Genomic DNA, 25863 nt, shown 5'->3' on the forward strand with positions numbered 1-25863 from the left:
TTTTCTTTAAGACCCTTATTTATTTATTCATGAGAGACACAGAGAGACAGGCAGAGACACAGGCAGAGGGAGAAGCAGGCTCCATGCAGGGAGACCGATGTGGACTCAATCCAGGACTCCAGGATCACACCCTGAGCTGAAGGCAAGATGCTCAACTGCTGAGCCACCCAGGCGTCCCCATTGTCTTCCTTCTTTTGATAGACCGTGTGAGTTGTTTTGAAGGGTATAGCCCTTTTTCTTACTGGGGGCAGACAGTGTTGCTAAGAACATTTTAGCTTAACCCTTGTGTACTTCTGCTGAAGTGTTCTTTGGCTTCTAGATTTCTACGTTAGATCCCCATACTAGCTTGTGAGCTTCTAGAGTTCACAGGGGGCAGACTCTTCTGTAAGTAAACAAGTACATTCTCTTGGGATGAGCAAGCTGTGCAGAGGTAAACTGACTTACAGGATAGAGTACTTCCAGCTGTTCCACAAGGTAAACCAATTGTGTTTAAAAAAATTTTTTTTATGTTGTGTAAATTTTTAGACATTGTACTATATATAAATGACTTGTACCTTACATTCTTTTTTGTGTCTGGCTTCTCTTGTTCAAGATTATATTTGTGAAAAGTCATCTGTGTTGTGTGTACTTGTAAATCATCATTTTAATACTGCCTAGCCCTTAATTTACCCACAGTACCATTGATGGGCATTTAGGTAATTTCCAGTTTGGGAATCTTATCAGTAGTGCTACTGTGAACATTCTAGAAGTTGTCTTTGGGGAGCATTCATGCACATTTCTTCTATGGGTTACATGCCCAGGAGTGGAATTACTGGGTCATAGTGTGTACTTAACATTGAGCTCTAGTATTGGGGTGGGCAAACTGTGAAGTGCCAGATAGTACTTCAGGCCTTGTGGGCGGATGATCTCTGTTGCAAGTATTCAACTCTTGTCAAAACCATTCCTAGCTCCTGGGGTGTGAGAACACAGGTGACCATCTGGGTTGGCCCAGGCACCATGGTTTGCCTTCTCCCACTCTCAGAGGTACCAGCGCACTTCTCCAACCTGGGTGTCCTGATCTGTGCTCCTGCCAGACAGATCTGGTTACTCTGTAATCTTGCCCCACTTAGCGTTTTCTGCCTCCTGTCTCTAGCCATTCTACATTCTGTGTTGGTTGCAGCGAAGGTTTGTTTTTGTTTTTACTTCTGACATAATTTTAGACTTATAGGAATGTTTACCTTTCATGATAGTCACCCTCTTCCACCTTGTCTGTGTTCTCCGCTCTCCAGGGCATGGTGGGAGCCCAGGGCCCTTGGAGAGCAGGTTGAGGATATGATGTCCCTTTTCCTGTAAAGGTTTAAGTATATATTTCTTAAAATCCATATTCTTAAATAATTGAAATTAGAGAATCAACATTGATAAAATATTACCATCTAATCTGTAGGTTGTACCATCTAATCTGTAGACTATTAATCTGTTAATGGTCCTAGTAATGTCATTTTCAGCAAAAGAGAATCATAGGGTATGTGTTTTGCTTGGATGCTCCATCTGCAGCTTTAGAACAGTGCCATGGTGTCTGATTCATGACACTGGCCCTCGAGGCATGCAGGCCGGCACTTCCTTCAGGTTTGTTTGACAGTTCACATGTGAATGAGGTGAAGCTTATAGAGCTCATATTTCTCAGGGCACTTTATTTAGAATGCAGTTAGTTTGTTGGAATCAGAAGATAAGCTTTTCTACTCTGGAGCTATTTATTAAATATTTTTAAATCCTTGATATTTTCGTGTTACCATAGAGGTGGAACCAATTTTTTACTTAATGAACTGAATTAATATTGGCATATTGCAACTTAAGTACATGGTGTTTTAAAATGACTCATCTTTATAGTTTGGAATAAAGAATAACTCTGTCTTCTAAAACAATTATTTTTGACCTAACCTATTATGGATTTATTATAAAAATAGATCATTATAATAGTGAAACCTGTAATCCGTATTCCTCTTAATATACTTAAAGTGTTTTACTTGTGATGACTAAGGTAAGGTAAGGTCATTGTTAAAACATTTTTTAAAAATATTAAAAAAAATAGGGATCCTTGGGTGGCTCAGCAGTTTAGTGCCTGCCTTCGGCCCAGGGCGTGATCCTGCAGTCCCGGGATCAAGTCCTGCGTTAGGCTTCTTACATGGAGCCTGCTTCTCCCTCTGCCTGTGTCTCTACCTGTGTCTCTCTGCCTCTTTCTGTGTCTCTCATGAATAAAGAAATAAATTTAAAAATAATAAAAAATATATAAAAATATAAAAAAAGTATTTGGAATTTATATTTTCTTTTTATAAATATGGCAACTGGTTTTTATTCTGGAAATCTATTTATTCTTTAGGATCAGTTCTTTTCTTCGGTATCTTACTGTTACGGATTTTGTAAAACAGTATCTTATATCATTTTATTTCAGGATGTTCAAGACCCTTCAGTGTTTATAACTTTCCCTTTGGAGGAAGACGAAAATGTGTCTTTGGTGGCCTGGACAACCACTCCTTGGACTCTGCCTAGTAACCTGGCCCTGTGTGTTAATCCAGAAATGCAGTATGTGAAGATTAAAGGTAAGTGTGGGCCTGATTGTTTATGATGGATATGGAGGAGATCATTTTAACTTATTTTGGGATAGAATCAAAGCTTACATTTCTTTTGGAGTAAAAATAGAAGTTTTTGAAAAAGTGTTAGACTTAAACAGAAGAATAATCTTTAAAATAACCTGAAAAAGAAATGCACGTAAAAATTAAAATAGTAGATATAAATAAATGGTCCTTGTAATTTCCAGGTTTTAATACTTTTACACATCATGCCCCTATTAGCAGATGAGGATCTGGAGATTGATAGAGGTGGTGTCTCATCATTGCTAGGAATCTCTGATGTGTATTTTTTCATTACCACCAACCAGTTAACGTCATTCAGACACTAGCTACCTGGAGATAGCGTCAGATCACACTGGTTAAGGGTTCAGGCCTACATGGCATCCCCCCACAGCCTCACTGCAGATGCCAGTTGCAAGTTCTGTGCTTCTAATATTACCATGATCTCTCCTTGATTTGGATTAATTTGCTAGACAGGCTCATAACTCAGGGAAACAAAGGCACCTGGGTGGCTCAGTGGTTGAGTGCCTGCCTTTGGCTCAAGTCGTGATCCTGGGGTCCTTGGATTGAGTCCTGCATCAGGCTCCCCATAGGGAACCTGCTTCTCCCCCTGGCTGTGTCTCTGCCTCTCTCTCTGTGTCTCTCATGAATAAATAAATAAAATGTTTACAAACATTAAAAAAATCTCGGGAAACATTGTAGTGGTTTATTGTGAAAGGATATAAAGGATACACAGGAATCATCCAGTGAGGTACATGGGGTGAGGTCTAGAAGGGTCCTGAGCACAAGAGCTTCTTCCTACCATGGAGCTGGAGTGGGTTGCCCTCACTAAGTGATGTTACTTCATGACTTAATTACGTTAAATCTCTGGCTGTTGGTGATTAAACTCCACCCTTAGGTGAACTGGGGGCTTTTCAAAAGTCCCCTCATCCGTATGACAAAGGACACCTTAATGGCAGTTATCACTTAGGAAATAACAAGGGTTTTAGGAGCCATGCCAGGAAGGAGGACTAAGACTGAAATACATAGTTACTATAAATCTGGTACCAGAACTGGAGAGAGTTCACCAAAGTCCTGATGAAGCTCTTTCCATAGAGATTTATATGAAAAAAGACCTTCAGGTTTAGATAGTTGATGAAAGGAGGAAAAGCCAGGGAAAAGAAGGGAAAATTGTAGCCAGAAAGACACAACCATACAAGATAGGTGACATGATTTACATGATTTACAACAGCTTATGGGGAAAGGAACCCTGGAGGTGCAGGCCTGGAAACCATGTGTTTTTATTACTTAGCAGTGGCCTGGATGCTGATAGGACCAGCAGCTAGCTTCTCGTGCTCTCAGCCGTGGGCACAAAGCCTCTCCAGGCAGGGGGAGATCCCGGTGTATCCCTGGGGATATGGCCCTTCTCTAGTGAGCCTATAGCCTGGGGGGCCATCAGGCAGACAGTTCAATACTGTCCTTCCTCTGCCTACATGCGACTCGCCTACTTGCTGGACCATGTGTCCTAAGTTTTATACAGAAAATGTTGACTCTGCTGACAGACACTGGTGTTGCTGGTGCTAGTGGGTGACAGTGTTGTTCATAGTAACTTTTCAGTGAATTGCAAAGGCCTTCACAGTGATCTATAGATACTGATGTTTCTTATAGTGAACTGAGCATATGTCACAGACTTTAACAAATCCTTGGTTATATCAGAGGCGCCTGGCTGGCTCAGTTGGAAGAGCGTGCAATTATTGATCTCGGGGTCATGAGTTCAAGCCCCAAGTTGGGTGTAGACATTACTTAAATAAAAACCTGGGGAAAAAAATCCTTGGGTGTATCATACTTTACAGGTAGGACTTTAAAATAGTCTGTATTTGTAAGGTGAGTCATCATTTGCTATTAAATTGTAAATGTGTCTACATTTATTCTAGCTTTTCTGTTCCCAGGATAGCATCCTCCAGAAATACTCTAGTAAGGGTACAAATATACGTGCAATGTTATTCACAGTAGTAACAATCTGAAAATAACTTCAGTGTCTAGTATTAGGTGATATGTTAAAAATGATGTGTACTTCCTTAGAATGGAGTACCAGGTGGCTATTTAGAAAAATGAGGAAGGGCAATCTGTGCTAACATATGGAAAGATGTTCACAATATAGTATGTGTAGACAAAATGAAAACTGTACTGAATTGTATCCCATAATTTTTTTTAAAGTAGCCATTCACCTAAGATGTCTGGTAGTGTACACTTAGAAAAATATCTGGAGGGGCGACATTCAGATGGTAGTGTCCTGCGGGGAAGAGAGATTAGCTAAGACTTTTACTCAAGGAGTTTTTTGTTTATTAATGTTACAAATTTTAAGCCTTCACATATATTACCTTTGGTTGGAGAAAATAAGTTTCCATAAAATGGAGAGAAGTTCAGTTAAGTGCATGTGCTGTTTTTGGCATTTTTGCATCTGGCAAGCAGTGTGCACTGGTGCCCTGAGCACACGGGTGCAGCAACACAGGACCCCATGAGGAGGAGCGTACTGGTGCGTGTCTAGACCCAGCCAGTCTGAATGTCACTGAAGTCCACTTCTTCCCTTGCTCTTGTAGATGTCACCAGAGGAAAGTTACTCATCTTGATGGAAGCCAGATTACTAGCCCTCTATAAGGTGGAGACAGACTACGAGATCCTCGAAAGGTGAATATACAGATTGATTTGTGTACATGCGTGTGTTAACTTTGAAAGGTGAGACTTTATTCCCTGTAAGCTCTGTTGTTCAAGTTCAGTTGATGTTACTGAGTGGGTTCAGCTCATACATTTCAGCATTAACAACAAAGAAACAAATAAACCAGGAGCCAGTTGTAACCTGATGTGCCTGCAGTTTCATTTCTTTGAGGATTTTAGTCTAATTATGAGTTTGCCTTTCTCCTTTTTCTAGATTTCCCGGTAGCTATCTCAAAGGCAAGAAGTACAGGCCGCTGTTTGACTACTTTGTGCAGGTAAGCTTAGGACCGTGCTGTGCAGGTGCTGCCTACCTGGGTCAGGGTCACTGACTACTGCAGTGGGGGTCACTGCGTTGCTGTCTGCACGCAGAGTCTGAGTAGTAACAAAGTTTAAACTGTGCTTGTGTTGCTCTCTTGTTTTAATAATCCTATCAGAATGATTTTAATACTTTTCTCAAATTATAAAAGGAAACACTTAAGTTTGTATATTTTTACTGTTTATAGTCTACATATCATCCAAATTTATTGGGATTTTTGGTTTGTTTTATAAGTTTAAGGTAGTGCTAAGAATAAAACCTGTGTGTAACAATAAACAGTTCATTTTAAGGAGACTGATGAGGTGGGTTTTTAGATCTAGGCATGAAGGCAAAGCTCATACATGTGGTAACTTAGTTTTCTTAAGACTCACAAAGCTGTTTTGGGCAGTTTTCATTTTCTGATAACAGAGAATCCATGGCTGCAGTTGCAAGCCCCACCACCACCACCAAAAGATTAGGGTCATCAGGAATTTCCCATTGATCCCTGTCTATTCAAGGATGGAGTTTGGTTATTGCAGTGACCTCTGCCATTTGGACTCTGTCCACAACACTGCTGACATCTGTCTCTTCATTTTTGTTCACTTTGAGTGTTTTCCCATGTTTCTCATCTCCCAGTTGCAGTTGGCCCTTGAACAACATGGGGGGATCAGAGGCACCAGCCTCACCTACAGTGACTTTTGACTCCCCCACACATAGCTACAAACACCCTACTCTTGACTGGAAGCCTTGCCAATAACACAAGCGGTTAACACATTTTATATTTTATATGTGTTATATGCTATACTGTTAAAGTAAACAAGACAAAAAGTATTATTAAAAAAATCATGAAGAGAAAACACGAAGTAATATTTTCAGTGGTATACATATATTTGTTGAAAAAACTTCTTGGTGTTTTAAGCAGTTCTGAACACTCTGTTTTCCCAACCATTAAGTATGTATAAAAGTTTTTCTCCACAAAAAGACACAAAAGTCCAAAGCCCAAACACATCTTTCTTAAAAACCATGTCCATTTTTTATTCTGTCCTAGAATAGAGAAAGCCAGCTTTTATATAGTATGAGGTTAGCAGAACAATGATACATAAGCCTGAAAAAGTTAGCATTTGTGCACAAATATCAATTAACTTACAAGTATAGACGTAGCACTTCCTAGAACAATTGCTCAGTCGAATATGGTGTACGCTAGAACTGCAGCATGATGTAGAGAAGTAGGAATGTTTACAGAATCATATTTGGGGATGTGTGATGCAGTTCACTACTTAAATAGGCAAAAGGAGAAAGGCAGCATCTCAGCAAGTACTAAAAAGTCTGTTAATAAAACTCAGCTCCCCTGTGTTTAAGTCTCTTGGGAAACTAGGAATAAAAGCTTCTTCACGAGAAAAGAAAAAATAATCCCCATGTTGGTGCACCCAGCGAGAACGGGTGACTGTTGGGAAGGCAGTGTCTCACATCCTGGAGGCCTTGGCTCAGCAGCTGTGGCCACATATGGGGTGGAGCACCCGCTAGGGAGGAGCCTGTGCCAGGCTCCCCCAATGCAGCCCCAGAGTCCAGGTCCCAGAGAACTCGGAAGCAGGGGTGCCAGGGATGTGGGTCTCCCTGCACAAGGCTGTGCCTGCCCTGAGGGCCCGTTCTGTAGCCTAGCCTCTTGCAGGTGCTGGACCCACCGCCCTGTCACTACAGGACCTTCAACACTGCCTGGCCTCAGGGCCCCGGGGCTGCTGACAGCCTCGGCAGGCTCCCCAAGTACTCCGGGCAGCAGGTGTGACCTCTGCATTCGTTGCCTTCATTCTGGTTCCCTGAAGCCTGGGCTGGGCAGTTATAAACAAATGCCTTGTGGCTTTTGCCATCCACTCTTAGAACAATGTGTTTAAGTAGATCCGCATCCCACGTTGTTCAAGGGTCATCTGTGGGTTTCTGCTCCCTGAGAGCCTGCCGCCACTTGCCACCCCCTGCTCTTAAGTGTTCTCCTTGTAGCCGACCTGCTTCCGAACCACATCCTCTGATGTTGCTGCAAACGTACCCTTTGCTTCTGTCAAACTGGCCCTTCCTTTTTCTTCCCTCCCTGCCTTTGATTTCATTAAGTTTTCCTCTTGTTTAAAAAGATCCCTCACCTTTGTTACATCAGATGTGCTCAAGTACAACCCATTCTCAAGGCTGAACTCACAGACCATCTGAAAAAACATCTTTTGTAATGCCTCTGGTTTCTCCTGAAAAATATCATTATTATGTTCTTCTGTTGCATATTTTAACATATTTTGTTTTAGGTTGGATTTGTTTTGTCTTAAACTCTCTCACTAAATCTGTGGCTCTTGATCTTTCTGACCACAGACCCTGTTGAGAACCCAGAGAGCTCTGTGCTCTCAGCACATGCACCACCCAGACACTCCAGACAGGAACTTGGGGCTTAGAGGTGTGTCTGGAATGTGCACCTGCCACATACTCCATTCAGTAGCTTCCTGAATTTCTGGGGCCTTCAGCATTTTAGGCAGGTGCTAGAAAATCTTTGTCGTAGGCAAAGTGGTGTGGTGTAAACCTAAGATACGTGTGTTCTGAACTATCAGGTGGGAGCTGTGAGAGCAGGTGCTGTGACTGCTGACTGCTCGGCCTTGGCAGGGCAGTGTCTGGAGCTGGACAGAGAGGCAGGACGCCACGGGGGTTCATCTACATCCACTAGAAACACTTCCTACTTGTTCCTCAGACTCCAAGGGCACACATGCTCCCACTCCATGTTTGAATGCTTGAAGACATACCTTTCAGGCAACAATATTTCCAGGTGGTGTAGGTTACAACAGTGAGACATTCGTGGCTACTTTTCCAAGTTTGGTTTTAGACAACTGCTAAAGAATTGAAGAGCTGTAACATAGATGAAGATGACATTGTATTAGAGCCAGGAGACCTTGACTCAAGCCCAGTGTTTGTCACTGTTAGTTGTGTGATTTGGACAAACCATTTCATCTTTGTTCTGAGTTTGATTCAGTATTTTTGGATCATTGGAATACTGGTGCCTTTTTCACAAGATCACCGGATTAGATGTGATTAAGTGTGAACATCATTTCTGAAAGTACTTTTTACAAAGGCAGAAAGACAAGAAAGTGAAGGATGGATTTGGCTGAACCCGTGTGTGGAAAGAGAAAGGAAGAGGTAAAGGTAGAAGTAGGTCTGCAGCATTTTATGTAGAAATAGTGCTTCCTCCGTACCACAGCACATGGAGCACCTTTAGCTAGAACTTGTCACTCTAGTGCCCTTGGTTTGCCTTATAGTGGGGCTGACAGGAAGGTGACTAAGGGCACCCTGGAGTTGTGCATGAGAAGCTGCACACCGGGTGTAGGGGAGGTTGAGAGAAGTCAGGAAAAGCCCCGTTTTGCCTTTTTTTGTTGTTTTGTTTTGTTTTATTTTTTAAGATTTTATTTATTCATGAGAGACACAGGCAGAGGGAGAAACAGGCTCCATGCAGGGAGCCCGATGTGGAACTCAGTCCCGGAACTCCAGGATCATGCCCTGAGCCAAAGGCAGTCGCTCAACTGCTAAGCTACTCAGGCATCCCAAAAGCCCTGTTTTGTGACTAAGAAGTTAGAACTTTTTCTCTGCAAGTCTTCAGATAATTATCATAGAAAAGACTTAGTATATTTCTTCCCAAACCAAATTATTCTGTCTTGTTTCTGAAAATAATTTTGCCTGTTAAAAATTTTGTCAGGGACACCTGGCTTGTTCAGTGGTTAGAGCCAGGTGGTTCTTGACCTTGGGGTCAAGAATTCGAGCCCCACGTTGGGTGCAGAGATTTACTTAAATAAAATTAAAAAAAAAATTTTTTTTTAGATTCTTGCCAAACACTGTTACGAAATTAATATAAGATGTGCTGGTGTTTCATTGATTTTGCCTGCTCTTGTGTCTATTCCAGCTCAAGGAGAATGGTGCTTTCACGGTGCTTGCTGACAGCTACGTGCGGGAGGAGGAGGGCACCGGAGTGGTACACCAGGCTCCTTACTTCGGGGCTGTGAGTAGAAGTTTTGCAGGCATGTCTGTGGGAAGGGAGGGTCATGGCCTGAGTCGTGTGTGTGTGTGTGTGTCTCATGCTCCTCATTATGGGCACACTGTGGGGTCCAGCTCTGCAGGCCCACTGCCCCCAATATCAAACCTCTGTGTGCAGTGTGTTTTCACCTGAGCTAAGCTCTCAGAATAGTGAGTCCAGTCCCGGGTGTCTCCCTGAAAGGCACTCTGTGTCTTCCTTCTATCACCACTTCCTCAGCTGCACTCTGCTCTCTTCAGCGTGTGGTTCTGTAAGCTCTGGAAAGGGTGTCAAGTCACGCTGTCACCACAAAGTCAGTGTGTGGAGAGTTGCACACCTGCACTGTGTTCGCAAGTAAATACTTTGCTGACAGGGCAGAGCTTGACCCCTCAGAGCTGGGTGGTGTGGTTAAGTTTAAATTTTACCCAGAGTAATTTTTCTAAAAATGCAATCCTTTGGATGTAATTTGTATGTGACTAAAACATCCACCGGGGACCGACTAACTCCATCATTTTGCTTTCATATGTAACCTCTGCAGAGATTTTTAATATGAATATCTTTAAATATACACAGAAGTAAAGAGATACTGGAATAAATCTTAGGTTCACATCTTCCACCTGCACTAATTATCAGCATTTGGGAATTCTGATTCTTCTGTCTTCCTTCTCCTCTTCCTCCCACACCTTCTCCATCTTGGTCTGAGGGTTTTGAAACAAATCCTCAACATCACAGTCTTCATCTGCAGGTGCTTCCGTACACATCTATGCCTGGTTAGGACTTTTATTTTTAATACTGGCACCTTGCCATTGTTGTACCCAATAAAGTGAACTCTTCCTTGGTATCGCCTAATACCTGTCCAGTGTTCAAGTGATGGAAGCATTCTTGATAATACTGTACTAGCCAGATGTTAGTCATTCATAACTACACTGGTAGTAAATAATAAAAAGAAAACTTCCTGGTTTTGATTGTGAATTAGGTTTTCCTATTAAAATGAATTTGGCATATACTGGATATGCTCTTTTTTTTTTTTTTTTTTTTTTTGGTTTTTTAGGCTTCACATGTGAGTGAAATCATGATATTTGTGTTTGATTTATTTCATTTAACATAACCCTCTGGTTCCATCCGTGTTGTCAGGTATGGCGAGGTCTCATTCCTTTTGATGGCTGAGTAATATTCCATTGTACATATACACTACATCTTCTTTATCCATTCATCTGTTGGACATGTGGGCTGCTTCCGTATCGTGGCTATTGTAAATCATGCTGCAGTAAACATGGGGGTGCAATATACATTTTTAACTAGTATTTTCATTTCCTTCAGGTGAATAGGACTGGATTTGCTAGACTGCATGATATTTCTGTTTTTAATTTTTTGAGGAATCTCCATGGTGATTTCTTGAGTGGTCGCATCAATTTACATTCCCACCAACAGTGCACAACGGTTTCTTTTTCTCCTCATCCTCCCTAGCACTTATCATTTCTTATCATCTTAATTCTAGCCATCCTGAGAGGTGTAAGGTAATACCTCATTATGATTCAGATTTGCATTTCCCTAATGAGTGATGTTGAGCACATTTTTACATGTCTGTTGGCATCTGAATGTCTTCTTTGGAAAAATGTTTCTTCAGGTCTTCATTTTTTAATAGGATTGTTTGCTTTTATGGAATTGAGTTATATAAGTTCTTTATATATTTTAGATACTAACCCTTAATCAGATATGTTATTTGCAAATATGTCTTCCCATTGAGTAGGCTGCCTTTTATTTTATTTATGGTTTCCTTGCTTTTGAATCCCTTGACCGGGGAGACATAGCTGTATATATGTTGCCATGGCTGTTGTTCAAGAGATTACGGTCTTTTTCTTTTAGGAGTTTTATGGTTTCAGGTCTCACCTTTAGGTCTTAAATACATTTTGACTTTACTTTTGTGCATAGTGTAAGAAAGTGGTCCGGTTTCACTCTCTTCTGCATGTGGCTGTCATGTTTTCCCAATACCATTTATTGAAGAGACTGGCTTTTCCCTTTCGTATATTTCTTCCTGCTTTGTCATAGATTAATTGACCATATAAGCACAGCTTTGTTTCTGGGCTCTCTATTCTGTTGCCTGGATCTGAGTCTATTTTTGTGCCTGTACCATGCTGTTTTGATTAGTACGACTTTGTAGAATACCTTGAAATCTGGGGTTGTGACACTTCCAGCTTTGTTCTTTCTCAAGATTTCCTTGGCTATTTGATATCTTTTGTGGTTCAAGCAAATTTTAATATTATTTGTTCTAGTTCTATGAAAAACGCTGTTGATGTTTTGATAGGCATTGCATTAACTCTGTAGATTGCTTTAGGTAGTATGGACGTTTTAACTATTTCGTTCTTTCAGTCTATGAGTATGGAATGTCTTTCCATTTCTTTGATTTCTTTGTGTTATCTTTAATTTCTTTTATCAATAACATAGAGTTTTCAGAGTACAGGTCTTTCACCTCCTTGGTTGTTTATTTGTAGGTATTTTGTTACCTTTGGTACAATTATAAATGGGATTGCCTTCCTAATTTCTCTACTACATTATTAGTGTATAGAAATATCAGATTTTCGAGTTAAAGGTTCTTTTGATAGGTGGAATTGGCTTGCTATTAACATGAGTGGTAAAAGTCATGTTGTGAGTGCTATCAAGGGTGCTGATCGGGAGTCGAAAAATAGTAATGAGAAATTAAGGCTGTCGTTAGGTTGATTTAGATAGAATAGGTATATTAATTCTGCATCCTGCAACTTTACTGATTTCATTCTAATAGTTTTTTTGGTGGAGTCTTTTTTTTTTTTAATGATTTTATTTATTTATTCATAGAGACACAGAGAGAGAGAGAGAGAGAGAGGGGCACAGGCACAGGCAGAGGGAGAAGCAAGCTCCATGCAGGGAGCCTGATGTGGGACTCGATCCAGGGTCCCCAGGATCAAACCCCGGGCTGCAGGCAGCGCTAAACCGCTGCACCACCAGGGCTGCCCTGGTGGAGTCTTTAGAGTTTTCTGTAGTCATCATGTCATCTGCCAAGTGGCAGTTTAACTTCTTTCTTACCAATATGGATATCTCATTTCTTGTTGTCTGGCTTCTGTGGCTAGGACTTCAGTTTGTGATGAATAGAAGTGGTGGAAGTGGATGGACATCCTTGTCTTGTTTCTGATCTTAGGAAGAGCTGTCAGTTTTTCACCATTTTAGTATAATGTTAGTTGTGTGTGGATTTTTCATATATGGCCTCAGTTATGTTGAGGTATGTTCCCTCTCAACCCACTTTGTTTTTTTCACAGGTGGGTGTTGAATTTTGTGGAATGCTTTTTCTGTATCTATTGAGGGGATCATATGGTTTTTACCTTTCATTTTGTTAATGAGGTATATATCATGTTGATTGATTCGTGGATACTGAACCATTCTTGCATCCCCAGATTGAATCCCACTTGATTGTGCTGAATGATTCTTTTACTATAGTGTTGAGTGGAGTTTGTGAATATTGAGCATTTTTGTGTCTGTGTTCACCACGGATACATGTGTGTCATCTTACTCCTCCCTTAATGGATGCCCTGCTGTATATAGGGGTCTGTGAGGTAATGGCTAGGGAGATGATGTAATCCCTGTCCAACTGTAAGGCTCCAGGATTGTCCAAATGATCCTGAATTAACTTCAGCTAAGAGGATAATTAAAGTTGATTACAGTTCTGTGTCAGAATACTGAAGCATTTTCTTGTAAATCTATCACCACCCACACTCCTATCTCATTCCCTTTCTCCCCAGGACGACTATCGGGTCTGTATGGACTTCAACATCATTCAGAAAGACTCTCCCCCTGTTTGCCCTGTGGATGCCTCAGGCTGTTTCACAGCAGAAGTGACAGATTTCATGGGACAGTATGTGAAGGTATGTGTCTCTGTCATCACGTGTCTTTCTTTAATCAGCTTTTTATTAAGTAGATTCCAGTATCTGTATTTTTTTTTCCTAAGAAGTTGTTTTTCTTTTGTTTGTTTTGCCTTGGCTCATATAACCAGAAAAGATAGGTATTATCCTGAAGGGTCTAGTGTCTTCAGAGGAGCATGCTGTAGTTTCACAGGCAGGAATCTGTGAAACCAGGCACTGAAGCAGCTTCTGTGGCTTCAGGGCCATCGCTGCTGGAAGACCTCACTACCTCACATGGTATGGAAGTGCTTATTCAACACCAAAACTTAGTGTGTGCCTAAGTAGACTGAGTATTTTATAATCCATGTATGATTTCTACCTTTTATTTATGGTAGAGACATCAGAATATCAGATTGCAATGATACACTTAATTATCTTGTGTTACTAAGTATCGCAGGATATTTTAATGGCTAGATTTTTTTTTTTTAACAGGATGCTGACAAAAACATAATCAGGACCCTGAAGGAAAGAGGCCGGCTTCTCATTGCCAGCACCCTCACTCACAGCTACCCGTTCTGCTGGAGGTGAGACAAAGGGAAGACCCCCAGCTCGAGCTTGCAGCCTGTAGGGGACACATAGTGCATGTGCCCCTTCTGTCCGTCTGTGGTTCCCCTCCCATTTGTACCCTGTAGGGCTAGTGTTGGCAGCCTGCCCTCTTGAGTCCATGAATGTACGGTTACTGTTTTCCTCAACACTTGTCTGAGAAGTGTCAACATGTACAAATGTTTTATGTTGGGGCCACATTTCTTTAGGATGAGACATCTCTAAAATTTTGTGCTAGAACCTGGCAAGAGAGAGAACATGACACAGGTTAGATTCCAAGACCTTGCCATGCCAACAGGCATGGAAGTGGAATGCTCGGTGGTATCAAGCTTCTTCCCACATTGCCTCATTGCTGATGCTGACGTCATTTCTTAGACACCTGTCATACGCCAGCAGAACTATACTTCCTTTCTTGTTTTTTTATGGTTTTTACCTTGGTGTTATGGAGGAAGATGACCAGTGCCAAGGACACAGGCATTAATATTAGCAAATTAAAAAAAAAAAAAAAGGAAAAGAAAAAGAGTATTAGCAGAAGGCCAAAGAGGTGGTGGTCGTGGCGGTGGCATCAGTAAGAAACTAAAAGTTGGTGTTGCCATGAGTGCCCTTGTGCCTCCGTCTGACCAGCCGTGCCCTGCACTTCTGCTCCTCCAGGTCAGATACTCCCCTGATTTACAAGGCTGTGCCTAGCTGGTTCGTGCGCGTGGAGCACATGGTGGACCAACTCCTGCAGAACAACGACCTGTGTTACTGGTGAGCAGCAAGATGTGTGTCTTCAGTGTCCTGTCCCCTGCTTAGGGGGCACTGGCTTACACTTGCAAGCTCATAATAACTATAATAGCCATCTTCCATTGTGTGCTATAAAGCTATTTTTTATTCTGTGTTTTCGGGACCACAAAATAATTTAAATATTACATAAGAGAAGTAGCATCCTTCCTATGATAAGGCCTGCGGAGGGAGGATTTCTGTTTTCTGTTAGCTTTAAATAACTGTCATTTTCAGGATAAATGTTCATTTTTTATTATACCTACAGAAGCCATTTGTACTTCCTGCTTTTGATGTGTGCTGAGTCGTAGACCATGCTGATGGGCACTGCGGGCACAGGAGCCTCTCTCAGCTAGGATGTGACCCGCAGGGAGGGGTTACTCCAGCCTGCAGGGCTGAAGCTGCATATCACAGAAGACAGTTTCAATCACTGCTTCCTACTTCCACAAGAACCCAGCCTGACTTAAACACTGTATTCGTTTTCGAAGAATAGGGAGAATCTGGGGGCAATAAAAGGAAAGGATTATGAACTATAGCTTTCTTTCTTTTTGTCTGTTTTGAGAAAGAGTAAGCATGAGGAAGGGAGGACAGGGAGGTAATCTTAAGCAGACTGCACAGACTGAGCGCCCAGCCCGACACGGGGCTCCCTCTCACAACCCTGAGATCACAACCTGTACTGAAATCAGGAGTCGGAAACTTAACCAACTGAGCCACCCAGGTGCCCCATGAGCTATAGGTTTTCTATACTTTCCAGCAGATTGATCCTGATTGCTCAAGAAAACAGTTTTTCATTTTTTATTCCTTGGAAGTTCTTCAGTTGCCCTACTGTGTGAAGTGCAGGAGGTAGACTATTAGGCTGTGGCCTTGTGATGGTGCAGACCCATAAACTGACCTTTATAATTCGGGGCACAGCTGGGGTGCCCGACCTCAGCTGCTGCTTGGAAGGATTTCCTGCAGAGCTGAACCTCACAGGATAAGCTGTGACTAGTCCCAGGCACTCGAAACCTTGGGGGAGGGGCATGGAGGGAAGGGGGCTACAGGGTGAAGGCTACCACGTGGACCACCCGGGAACCTGAGGAGGCAGCCACCAACCAGCCACTCATAGCCCAGCCTGTCATGTAGGGACAGAAGCCCTACTCATGAGCATCCATGAAAGCAGTGTTGTGTGGATGCCCTGAAAGACGAGTCTGCATGAGGCAGCTGGCTGGATCGCAGTGACTGGCCAAGGGCTGAAGCCATCCCCTCACCAGGGAGCAGTACAGGGGAGCATGTGTGCTGTGGGGTTCTTGTTCCAGAGCAGGTGAATTCAGATAGAGGCAGCGCTGTGAGCTTTCTGTGCTGTCTCCGCAGGAGTGAGCACAGCATCCAGGGCAGCGTCAGCCCACAGAGCGTACACAGAGAGTCATGTGGATCTCCACAGGTTTACTTACTAACGTCTCGGGGTGGCCGTCTGACCTGTTTATTGCAGGGTCCCAGAGTTCGTGCGAGAAAAGCGATTTGGAAATTGGCTGAAAGATGCACGTGACTGGGCAGTTTCCAGAAACAGATACTGGGGCACGCCCATCCCCCTGTGGGTCAGCGATGACTTCGAGGAGGTGAGACAGAGGCCATGCGTTCTTGTGTTGATTTTGGCTAAAGCACTTCGTTAGTGCATGTGGATTAGTTCTTTCTTTGCTCCTTTCTTATTTCATCTGTTTCTCTTTATTTCTCCCTAGAATTGTATAAATAAGAATTTATTTGGGGGTTTAAGTTTACTTTATTTTCATTAAATATAACTTTTGTAAATCTCCCTCCAAAAGAATGCAGTTTGTATTTTTCTCAGGGAAATCCACAGGTTGAATTGTTTTTCTTCTGTTGCTCACCCCGTTTTCTCTCGTTGTGAGGAACTGATGATCAGACCTGCACTGAGTCATATCATGTGAAACCCTCCTTGTAGCAGATAAAAAACATTACCAAAGCATTGCCAACCTTGAATTTGTAAAATCAAGTGGTTGTGTGTATAAATACGTGTATGGGTCTAGATGTACGCCATGCAGCCTCTGTCCAGCACGGACACACTTAGGGCACAGGGACATGGAGGATGGCCGGGAATCTGCGGAGTCAGACCTTTCAGGACTGAAGAGGAAGGGCTGAGGATGTTATGTTCTTGAGCTGGCAGGCGCCCTGGGCAAGAACCCACCGCAGCTCCTACTCAGGCTGCCAGCATGTCAACCCTGTCGGGCCCCAGCTGCACAGAGGGCAGCCTTCTTGCCTGGGCGTAACCCTGAGTGATGTCTTGTGATCTCACTGGTTTGATCCAGTCCATGCACAGTCATTTAGTTCTAGCTTTGATTTGGAAAGATTCCAGATTAAAGAGCCAAATTCATGTGCCAGGAAGACGGTGAGATGTCTCAGAGTCACAGTCTAGGCATCTCACTTACCCTGGTTACACTGGGCAGAGATTTGAGCCTAGTAAGCTCTCAGCAGGTATGCGTCTGGAGATGTCGTGAGGTCCTCTCTGAGTAGGGACTCCTAAGACAGTGGCAGGTGTGGAATAGTGGAGCCCACTCACCCCTTCGGTGACCTGCAGTCTCAGGTGAGTGTGAGCCACATTGGTGACACCTGTCCTGAAGGTCAGAGGTTTCCGAGCCGAGCATGAGTGTTGCATAGACAGAAGCTGTGTGGTCTTTGGCTCTGAGGTTCCCTTCCCCTTCAACTTTGCCCTGACAGGTAGTCTGCATCGGGTCGGTGGCAGAACTGGAAGAACTGACGGGAGCAAAGGTCTCTGATCTCCACAGAGAGAGGTCAGTTTGTGAGCACTGGGGTCACACCTGTCCTGCCCTTCAGAGAGTGCCGACATGGTCTCTGGAGCAGGTGGCAGTGCTGTGTGCAGAAGTCAACCACTCATCCCCTTAATTGCCTGCTGATGGCTCCTGCACTGCTGGGGAGGTGGGCTCTGTGCTAGAGTCAACTGTGGGGCAACATGGGTCTGAACCCCAGGGGAGCCCTCCCAGTACCTCTAAAGACCTGTGGGGCTACCAGCACGCCCGTTTGCAGATGTGTATGTCATCTTGTCGGGCTGTGTTTCTTCTCGGCTATTAAACTATAAGATCTTCTGTGGTTAAAATTCATAGAAGTGTCTTTGCTTCGTTCTCAGTATTGACCACCTGACCATCCCTTCTCACTGCGGGAAAGGAGTGTTGCGGCGCATCTCCGAAGTGTTTGACTGTTGGTTCGAGAGTGGCAGCATGCCCTATGCTCAAGTTCATTATCCTTTTGAAAACAAAAGGGAGTTTGATGATGCGTTCCCTGCAGACTTCATCGCTGAAGGCATTGACCAGACCAGAGGATGGTACGTTCCTTGTTCCTTTAGTCATTCTACTGATTCGATTTCGCCCTGAGCACCTGGCGTTTATCAGCTGGGTGCTGCAGAGATTGTGTCAAACAAGACAGGTTCTGCTCCTGCCCTCTGCCCCTCACCGCCCCATGCACTGTTCAAGATTTTTTGGGGTTGGGATCTCTCACTACAGTGAAGCTGTGGTTTCAGAGTTTGCATTATTTTATTGAGATTTTGGAATAGATTTCATATCCTTGAAGATTAAGTGATACAGACCAGTGTGCGTTCTTAACCTGTTTAAGTCATTTGCAAATATTTAATGAGTACTTAATGTCCAGTGGTTTGGATGCTGACCTAAGGGTTCACTGGAATTGTACTCCGATGTTAAAGATAACCTTATAAAATTACCATTCCAAAAATTCCGGGCTGGGGAAGAAGGACACACTACAGTGGGGAGGGTTTTGGCGTTGGTTTGTCTCGTGCCTGGTGAAAGCGATGCCCTCATTTTCTGAGGTGGAAGGTGAGGTACTTTCTCCTTGTGGATGAGAAGCTCAGCTGGTCATTAGTTCTAACTATGCCGTCATTAGTGATGTTGCAGAAGTATCTGAGGAATGTTGTCGTTGTCTCCTTACACCCTGCTGTGGACATCCCAAATTGATTGAATTCCAGCCTTAATGTTCCAGAAGGTGTTATTTTCAGTGTCCACCCCATTTTTCTTTTAGGAACAGGTCCAAAACCCTTCTTAGGGGAGGCCAGATGCCTTGCCCCTAAGCTGTCTGAGGACTGGTGATGGCTGCCAGCCATTCACCATCCTCACATGGTCGCTGTGTGCTCGCTGCCTCCCTCCCCTTCCATCACACTTGGGCTGCCTGTCCCACCTATTCGGTCCATCCACGTCCTGGGGTGGCTGTAGGGCTGTGGTAGATTCAAGGGAACAGGCTAGCTAGCAAGGCAACAGCAGAGACATCATCTGTGCTCCTGCAGACTCAGGCCTTCTGATGTCCAACGTGAGAACATCTTCTGCATGTTTTGTCATCAAACTGTCCCATGTGACCTTGTGCTGAGGTCACATGTGTCTCTGCATTTCCAGCCCAGTGTAGCTGGAGGTCCTGACCGGCCGCCCAGTCCTGTCCCTGGTCTGCCTTGTGGCCGCCAGCCAGTGCTGGCGAGGAGGCAGTACTGTCCTCGGCTGCTGGGGCCAGTATCTCACTCCAGGCCTTCATTTGCTTTAAATACATTTTATTTTTTTCTAACCTGACTGGTTTGTGGTTGGTCCTGTGTGATTTTTCAGCACACCTGGGTGATTCTGATGTGTTACCAGATTAAGAACCTTTGCTATAAAGGATAATTAAGTGTAACCAATCTGAAGTAGAAATTCAGTCCAGGGATCCCTGGGTGGCGCAGCGATTTGGCGCCTGCCTTTGGCCCAGGGCACGATCCTGGAGACCCGGGATTGAGTCCCACATCAGGCTCCCTGCATGGAGCCTGCTTCTCCCTCTGCCTATGTCTTTGCCTCTCTCTCTCTCTCTCTGTGTGTGTGACTATCATAAATAAAATAAATAAATAAATAAATAAGAAAGAAAGAAAGAAAGAAAGAAAGAAAGAAAGAAAGAAAGAAAGAAAGAAAGAAATTCAGTCCAGTAAATAAACCTAGGAATGCTTAAGTTCCCTTTCTCTTGTCACTGATATGTTTCTTTGGATTTTTCCAGGTTTTACACCTTGCTGGTGCTGGCCACTGCTCTCTTTGGACAGCCGCCTTTCAGGAACGTGATTGTGAACGGGCTGGTCCTGGCAAGGCAGGTGCACGTTGTGTAGAGGCTGGTCCTGGTCCCAGCCCAGCCCCCTCTGCTCTGGCAGCCACTCTCTGTGCACACGGGCACTTGGGCTCGCCCTAACTCTGCCATCACTATGTCTCTGTGCTCCCTCTCCAGCATACCCCATGCCACTCACTTCTCATCCCCAGGGGAGGGGCGGTTGGACAGCTAGGCTAACAGGGGCGGGGCAGGTGTGCATCCTGTGGTAGTGCTGGTGATAAAGTTACAGTGGTCGTTGAGAATTGGACCAAGTACATGGGTGCCTGTAGCCCTGGCTTCCAGAGCTCTCCAGGATTATGGGGAGTCTTTTTTTTTTCTTCTATTGCCTATAGTCTTAATGGTAAAAACAGAAATTAATAAGAAAAGACATTGCTGTGAGTACCATGCCTCATATCCTGTCCGAGGGGTGATGGCCCCGACACCGTGTAGGCCCTGTAGCAGATGTGCATCTTTTCTCATCAAAGCCCCACAACTGTTGAGGTGGATTCTTTTCTTGCCCAAGTTTGACATCTGAGGAATTTGAGGGACAGAAAAATTAAGCATCTTGATCAAAGTCACACAGCAAACGATGGTAAATTCGTGTTTCATACCCAGAGAGTCTGGCTCTACAGTCTGCTCTGTGGCGTTTTTTTTTTTTTCATTGAAAATGTTATTGAATTTAGGTTTGCATGCAGCTAGGAGACCATGACAGCCCTTGTGTGCTGTGCCTGCTCAGGTTGCCCCGAACATCAGGTTTTTTCAAATCCGGTGTTCAGCACTGGGCCAGGCTGTCCGGCCCCAGTCCTCCTGACACTGCCCACTTGCACATCCTCATGTGCTGCCATGTTGGCTTGTATTTACCAGCAAGGTCCAGGTTCCTGGTATGGTCCTTCGTCACCCTGGTCTCTGGCAGCCGCTACCTGCTCCCTCTCTCCTAGTTCTGTCATTTCACGTATGTGACCTGTGACCTTAGGGACGGGCTTTCCCACTCAGTGGGATCCTCTGGGGATGGTTCCAGATGCTGTGTCCTCCATCCCTCCTCACTGCCCAGACCGTGAATAGAGCTGTGAGCTCCCGTCACAAGTTTTTGCATTGATGTGAGTTTTCATTTCTCTGAAATAGCTGCTGAACCTGTGTTCTTAGCTGAATCACCACGGGGTTCAGAGAGAAGCTTGGGTGTTGCTGTGTCTGATCCCACTAGCAATTCTGTGTCCCAATCTGCACATAACCTGGGACCATATATAAAGAGACAATCAGCATCTCTCTTTTGTTTTTCAAGTGATGGTCAGAAGATGAGCAAACGAAAAAAGAATTATCCGGATCCACTTTCAATCATCCATAAATACGGTGCCGACGCCCTCAGGTAATGCCAGCCCTCTGCCTTGTGTCTCATATCCTTTTTATGTAAGCATCACCTGTTCCTGTTAATCGTGTTCCATAGATTTGGAACTAAGAGCTAAGTATTCTTAGCTCTTTCAAGCTCTGTGTCTGTTATGGGGATGGTTACATTGGTGTGGTGTTGGCTCCAAACCCACAAGGCAGTTTCTCACTAACGAGTGCTTGGAAGCCCAGAGGTGTTGTGAGGACCAAGACCTGTGCTGTTCCCAGGCTGGCTACTTGGGCCTCTGCCTCACTCCTGCCCCAGCTCGCCATCTCGTCCATTTATTTCATTTCTGTACATACTCCTCAAAAGAGCCCTGTGAGCATATTTATGCTAGAGCAATTAAACATTAATACTGAAACGCTTTTTTTTTTTTTAAAAAAAAAAAAAGATTTTATTTATTTAATCATGAAAGACAAAGAGAGAGAGGGGGGCAGAGGCACAGGCAGAGGGAGAAGCAGGCCCCATGCAAGGAGCCCGACGAGGGACTCGATCCTGGGTCTCCACGATCATTCCCTGGGCGGAAGGCGGTGCTAAATCACTGAGCCACCGGGGCTGCCCCTGAAATGCTTTTAGAGAAACGTGAGCCATTGTTGAAATGTTAGTCCTGGTCATGCCCACAAAGTGTGGGGAAAGGAGCCACCACGGTCTCATTCCGCATTGTCCTGTGGCAGACACAAGACCCACACCCAGGGGCTATGCCTGAGCACATTCAGGCTGCCCCGGAGTAGTTCACGGGGTGTCCGACCCCCCAGTTAGCTATTAGACCACCCCTGGCACACCGGCAACCTGAGCCAGAGAAGTCTTCGCAGTGGGACTGTCCATAGGATGTCTGGCAACATCCCCACCTCTTCCTTCTGGGAGCCCACTGGTGGCTGCTCTTCTGTGAATCCCGTGCCTGTGCATGGCGTCCTGGGAGGGGGGCCGCACTGCTCCCTCTTGGTCCACCCAAGGCCCGCATGCATACGAGCACAGGGCCTGCTTCCTGGTTGCTCGAGGGCCCCATCCATATGGGGTTAGGTCTCCCCTTAGTATCCGCTGGTCTCTTGCACAGAGTAAGAGTTCTGTCAGTTTTACATTGACCATAAGAAGAGTATTCATAATTCTCTCCTTTTATATTAAAAAAATGCTGATTTTGGTGTTTTCAGTATCAACAAGTCTAGTAATAGTACTTGTTTTAATCTGTATATTCCTCTTCTATTTAACGTTTCTCCTCATTCAGATTATATCTGATCAACTCCCCAGTGGTGAGAGCAGAAAACCTGCGATTTAAGGAGGAGGGTGTGCGTGATGTCCTGAAGGATGTGCTGCTCCCTTGGTACAATGCCTACCGTTTCTTCATCCAGAACGTGCTGAGGCTGCAGAAGGTGTGGGTCAAGTGGGTTTGCTCAGGTCATTGCTCCATGGGGGCGCGACAAGCAGTCCCTGTGGGTAGGGATCAGAGCCACTGGGGGCTGTCATGCATCCCCTACAGAAGAGCCGCATTGGAGGTTCGTTCATTGCCCCACTTGCCTCCCGTCATGGAGCCAGGGCTGGTGGGGGTAGGGTGAGGCTGCTGCACGCAGGGCTCTGAGGGGGCATCTCGGTCCAGACTCTGAAAGTGAGAGACGTTCCACTGGTTATTAGGGAAACGGGGGTTGTGGTGTGTGTGCACTTGAGTCCTGGCCTGGGAGGCTGCCCTGCCTCTGCTCTCAGGGCTCCCCTGGGGTCAGACCCCAGTACCACGCATCCCTTACATCATGCAACGTTATTCCTTTCCAGAAATTGGCTGGAAGCCTAAGCTGTGAATATATCTGCTCCTCTCCCACCGCAGGCTTCTCCCTGGGCCCTGGTATCGCTCCTGCCTCTGTTGTTGCCACCTCCTGGCCAAGTGGGCCTCTGTTCATGTGGGGCTTGGGAGCACAAGCAGGGGTGTGGGGGCCAGAGGCCAGCTCCATCAGCACGCTTGGATCAGGGCTGCAGTCCCGCCAGCCTGGCATTGCTGCTGCATGAGGGGACGTGAGGCACACCTTCAGCCCAAGGAGGGTTTTGTAAAGGAAATGCCAGTCCGACAGAGCATTCTGGGTAAAATGGACAATTTTAGCAGAGACCTTAATTCCAAGTGTGTGTGTTCAGTCTATAGGCAATCATCCCATCCTAGCAGCCTTACTAGCTTTCCTTCATCAGGTTTAAAGTGACTAAACCCTGCATTTAAAAGATTTTGGAGTATTTCTCAACTTGTAATCACTGGTACAGAGAAATAATTTTTTCCTAAATTCTATTTAGTTCAGTAAAAATGCAATTCATTAACTGGGGACTTAATATCCTGTTTAAAGCTTATTTAGAAAGCGTTGCTGAGAATTAGAAATTTAAATTGCCAGTGAGGTCCAAGGTCTTGTGGATTGCTCTGGGGGCCTACTTTTGGGTGACGTGAAGTGTTCATTTCTATACGGTATTTTCCCCTAAGTGTGCAGATCGATGCAATAATTGTCACTTTCCAGGAAGAAGAAATGGAATTCATCTACAACGAGAACACAGCTAGAGAAAGCGCTAACGTCACAGACCGGTGGGTCCTGTCCTGCATGCAGTCGCTGGTTGGGTTCTTTGAGACGGAAATGGCAGGTATGACTCCTGGGCTGTCCTCCTGGAAAGAAGAGCTCTCCTCTGATTGCCCTTTCATATTTATCCATGTTGTTTTTTTTTAAAACACAGGAAGTTTTATAGACATTTTGAGACATATAGAGCAGTAGGTTATTGGTTGTGTCTTTCAACATTTCAAATGTTATTTTTGTTAAGACTTGCAGAAACACACTGGTCTCAGCCTCACCCTGCCTGCCACAGGCACCACATGGGTTTCCATGGTTCTAACCCACCTAATCTGTTCCTTACGGTGGGTACTATCCAAGGACACCTGGGGACAGCAGGGCCTAGCCATGCCTGAGCTCGTGTGTGCCGGCTGGGGTCTGTCTCCCTGGGAACCAGAGGTCAAGCAGCCGTTGTGTCCACGGCCTCTGCAGGGTTCCCGGTGCCATGGTCTGCCAGCTCTGTCCCTCAAGCCCTCAGGGTTCTGAGGACCTGGGGGTCTGCAGTTCTCATCAGGGAGCCCAGCAGCCATGCTGTGAGGCCTCGGTGTGCCCTCCAAGGGTCGACACCTAAGCACAGGGAGTTCTGGCCTCCTAGAAGGTGAGGGGCATGATGAGCCCTGGAAGTCACCTGTCTCCTTGAGGCCAGGCCGCTGGCGCCTCAATTCTGGTCTTGGTGAGCTGCCCTCTGCCTTGGTGGCTTCTCGTCATGGAGGTCTGGACCAGAGGCCTGGTCACTGAACACTTATCAATACAAGTTATATTTGTTTGTAATTGTTGGTCTCACTCTTGGTTTTGCAGTGTGTATGTAATGGGGAGTATCAGTTAACAGAGAGGTGGATGGGGAATCCTAAAAATAGGCCCACAGCTTCAACAAGACTGGCTGAGCACCCCTTCCTGATCACCCCCTGGGTTCCTCAGAAGCCCTCACGTCTGTCCTCTACCACCCATCCCAGCTGTCTTTCCTGTTCTATAGCCTCTGGGGAGCCCATTCTGCTGACAGCTGGGCCGGGCTTTCTCTGGAGGGGGTTGGGGTCCACCTGCCCCATGGGTCAGCCGGACTATCCTCACATTGGCAAAGTGGCTCTGCTTGGAAAGCCCTGGCCTGTGCTGTGCTTCAGCCTCAGGGGTGTCGATGCATTTAGCATGTCCTCACAGATATTCAGGGCAGCCCAGTGCAAGGAAATCAGGCTTTGGTGGTGCTGCCTCCCCGCACCACACCAGGAAACGGGGCCACAGGGAGCCGTGCGGCATGCAGCCTGAGCCTCCCCACCCTGGGTCCTGGGCTTCTGTTTTCCTCATTGATCACGGGAGCCTGTAGGCACTCACAGGGTGGTGGTGTGCATGCCTGGACACCCTGATAGCCACATAGCACACCTTGGGCAATGCCGTCAGTGCGGTGTGGCTTTGATTCTTCCTGCCTCCCCTGCGGTGGCAGGGCCCTTGCTGCCCCAATATGCTCAGCTGTTCTCACCGCCTGGTCATTGTTCTCAGCCTACAGGCTGTATACCGTGGTACCTCGCCTGGTCAAGTTTGTGGATGTCCTCACCAACTGGTACGTCAGGATGAACCGCAGAAGGTTGAAGGTGAGTGCCCAAAGGCTGCTGCTGGGAGCGGCAGGACTGTGGGAGGGTGACTGTTGAGAGAACGGAGGCCTTCCAAATGCTCTGCGTTCTGAAGCTCTTTCTCCTTCTCCTTTTCACATTATACATAAGCTGTATTTATCACCATTTGATAGATAGGAGCCTGTAAGTTCTAGAAGTCCACTTGCAAACCTTCAAGACAGCTCAGGACATGTCCTGCTGGAGTGAGAGTCTCAGGGCCATACAGGACTCAGCTCCACAGATTCTTTTAAAACACAGAAGAAACTCATGTAAACTCATACAGATGTCAGCAGGGCTGGCTGTGATCTCAGGAGGGGCCCCTTGTGTCATCCTCTAGAGGGCCAGTATGTGCGGA

General features: G+C 45.2%; 1 protein-coding gene across 3 annotated transcripts in view; it reads left to right on the top strand.

The window, feature by feature from the left end:
- IARS1 (isoleucyl-tRNA synthetase 1) overlaps window positions 1–25863 on the top strand; it is a 68778-nt gene that overhangs the window by 19250 nt on the left and 23665 nt on the right. For all 3 annotated transcript variants that reach the window (XM_025423670.3, XM_049094348.1, XM_025423668.3), the window contains exons 7-21: window positions 2429–2576; window positions 5186–5273; window positions 5515–5575; window positions 9512–9607; window positions 13390–13512; window positions 13981–14072; window positions 14743–14841; window positions 16322–16448; window positions 17563–17636; window positions 17990–18184; window positions 19879–19965; window positions 21242–21325; window positions 22566–22710; window positions 23824–23944; window positions 25399–25490. In XM_025423670.3, coding sequence (XP_025279455.1) covers window positions 2429–2576; window positions 5186–5273; window positions 5515–5575; window positions 9512–9607; window positions 13390–13512; window positions 13981–14072; window positions 14743–14841; window positions 16322–16448; window positions 17563–17636; window positions 17990–18184; window positions 19879–19965; window positions 21242–21325; window positions 22566–22710; window positions 23824–23944; window positions 25399–25490 — 1632 coding nt within the window. The remainder of the gene's footprint in view (window positions 1–2428; window positions 2577–5185; window positions 5274–5514; window positions 5576–9511; window positions 9608–13389; window positions 13513–13980; window positions 14073–14742; window positions 14842–16321; window positions 16449–17562; window positions 17637–17989; window positions 18185–19878; window positions 19966–21241; window positions 21326–22565; window positions 22711–23823; window positions 23945–25398; window positions 25491–25863) is intronic.

This window comes from Canis lupus, chromosome 1, assembly GCF_003254725.2.
Source record: "Canis lupus dingo isolate Sandy chromosome 1, ASM325472v2, whole genome shotgun sequence".
Taxonomy (NCBI): Eukaryota; Metazoa; Chordata; class Mammalia; order Carnivora; family Canidae; genus Canis; species Canis lupus.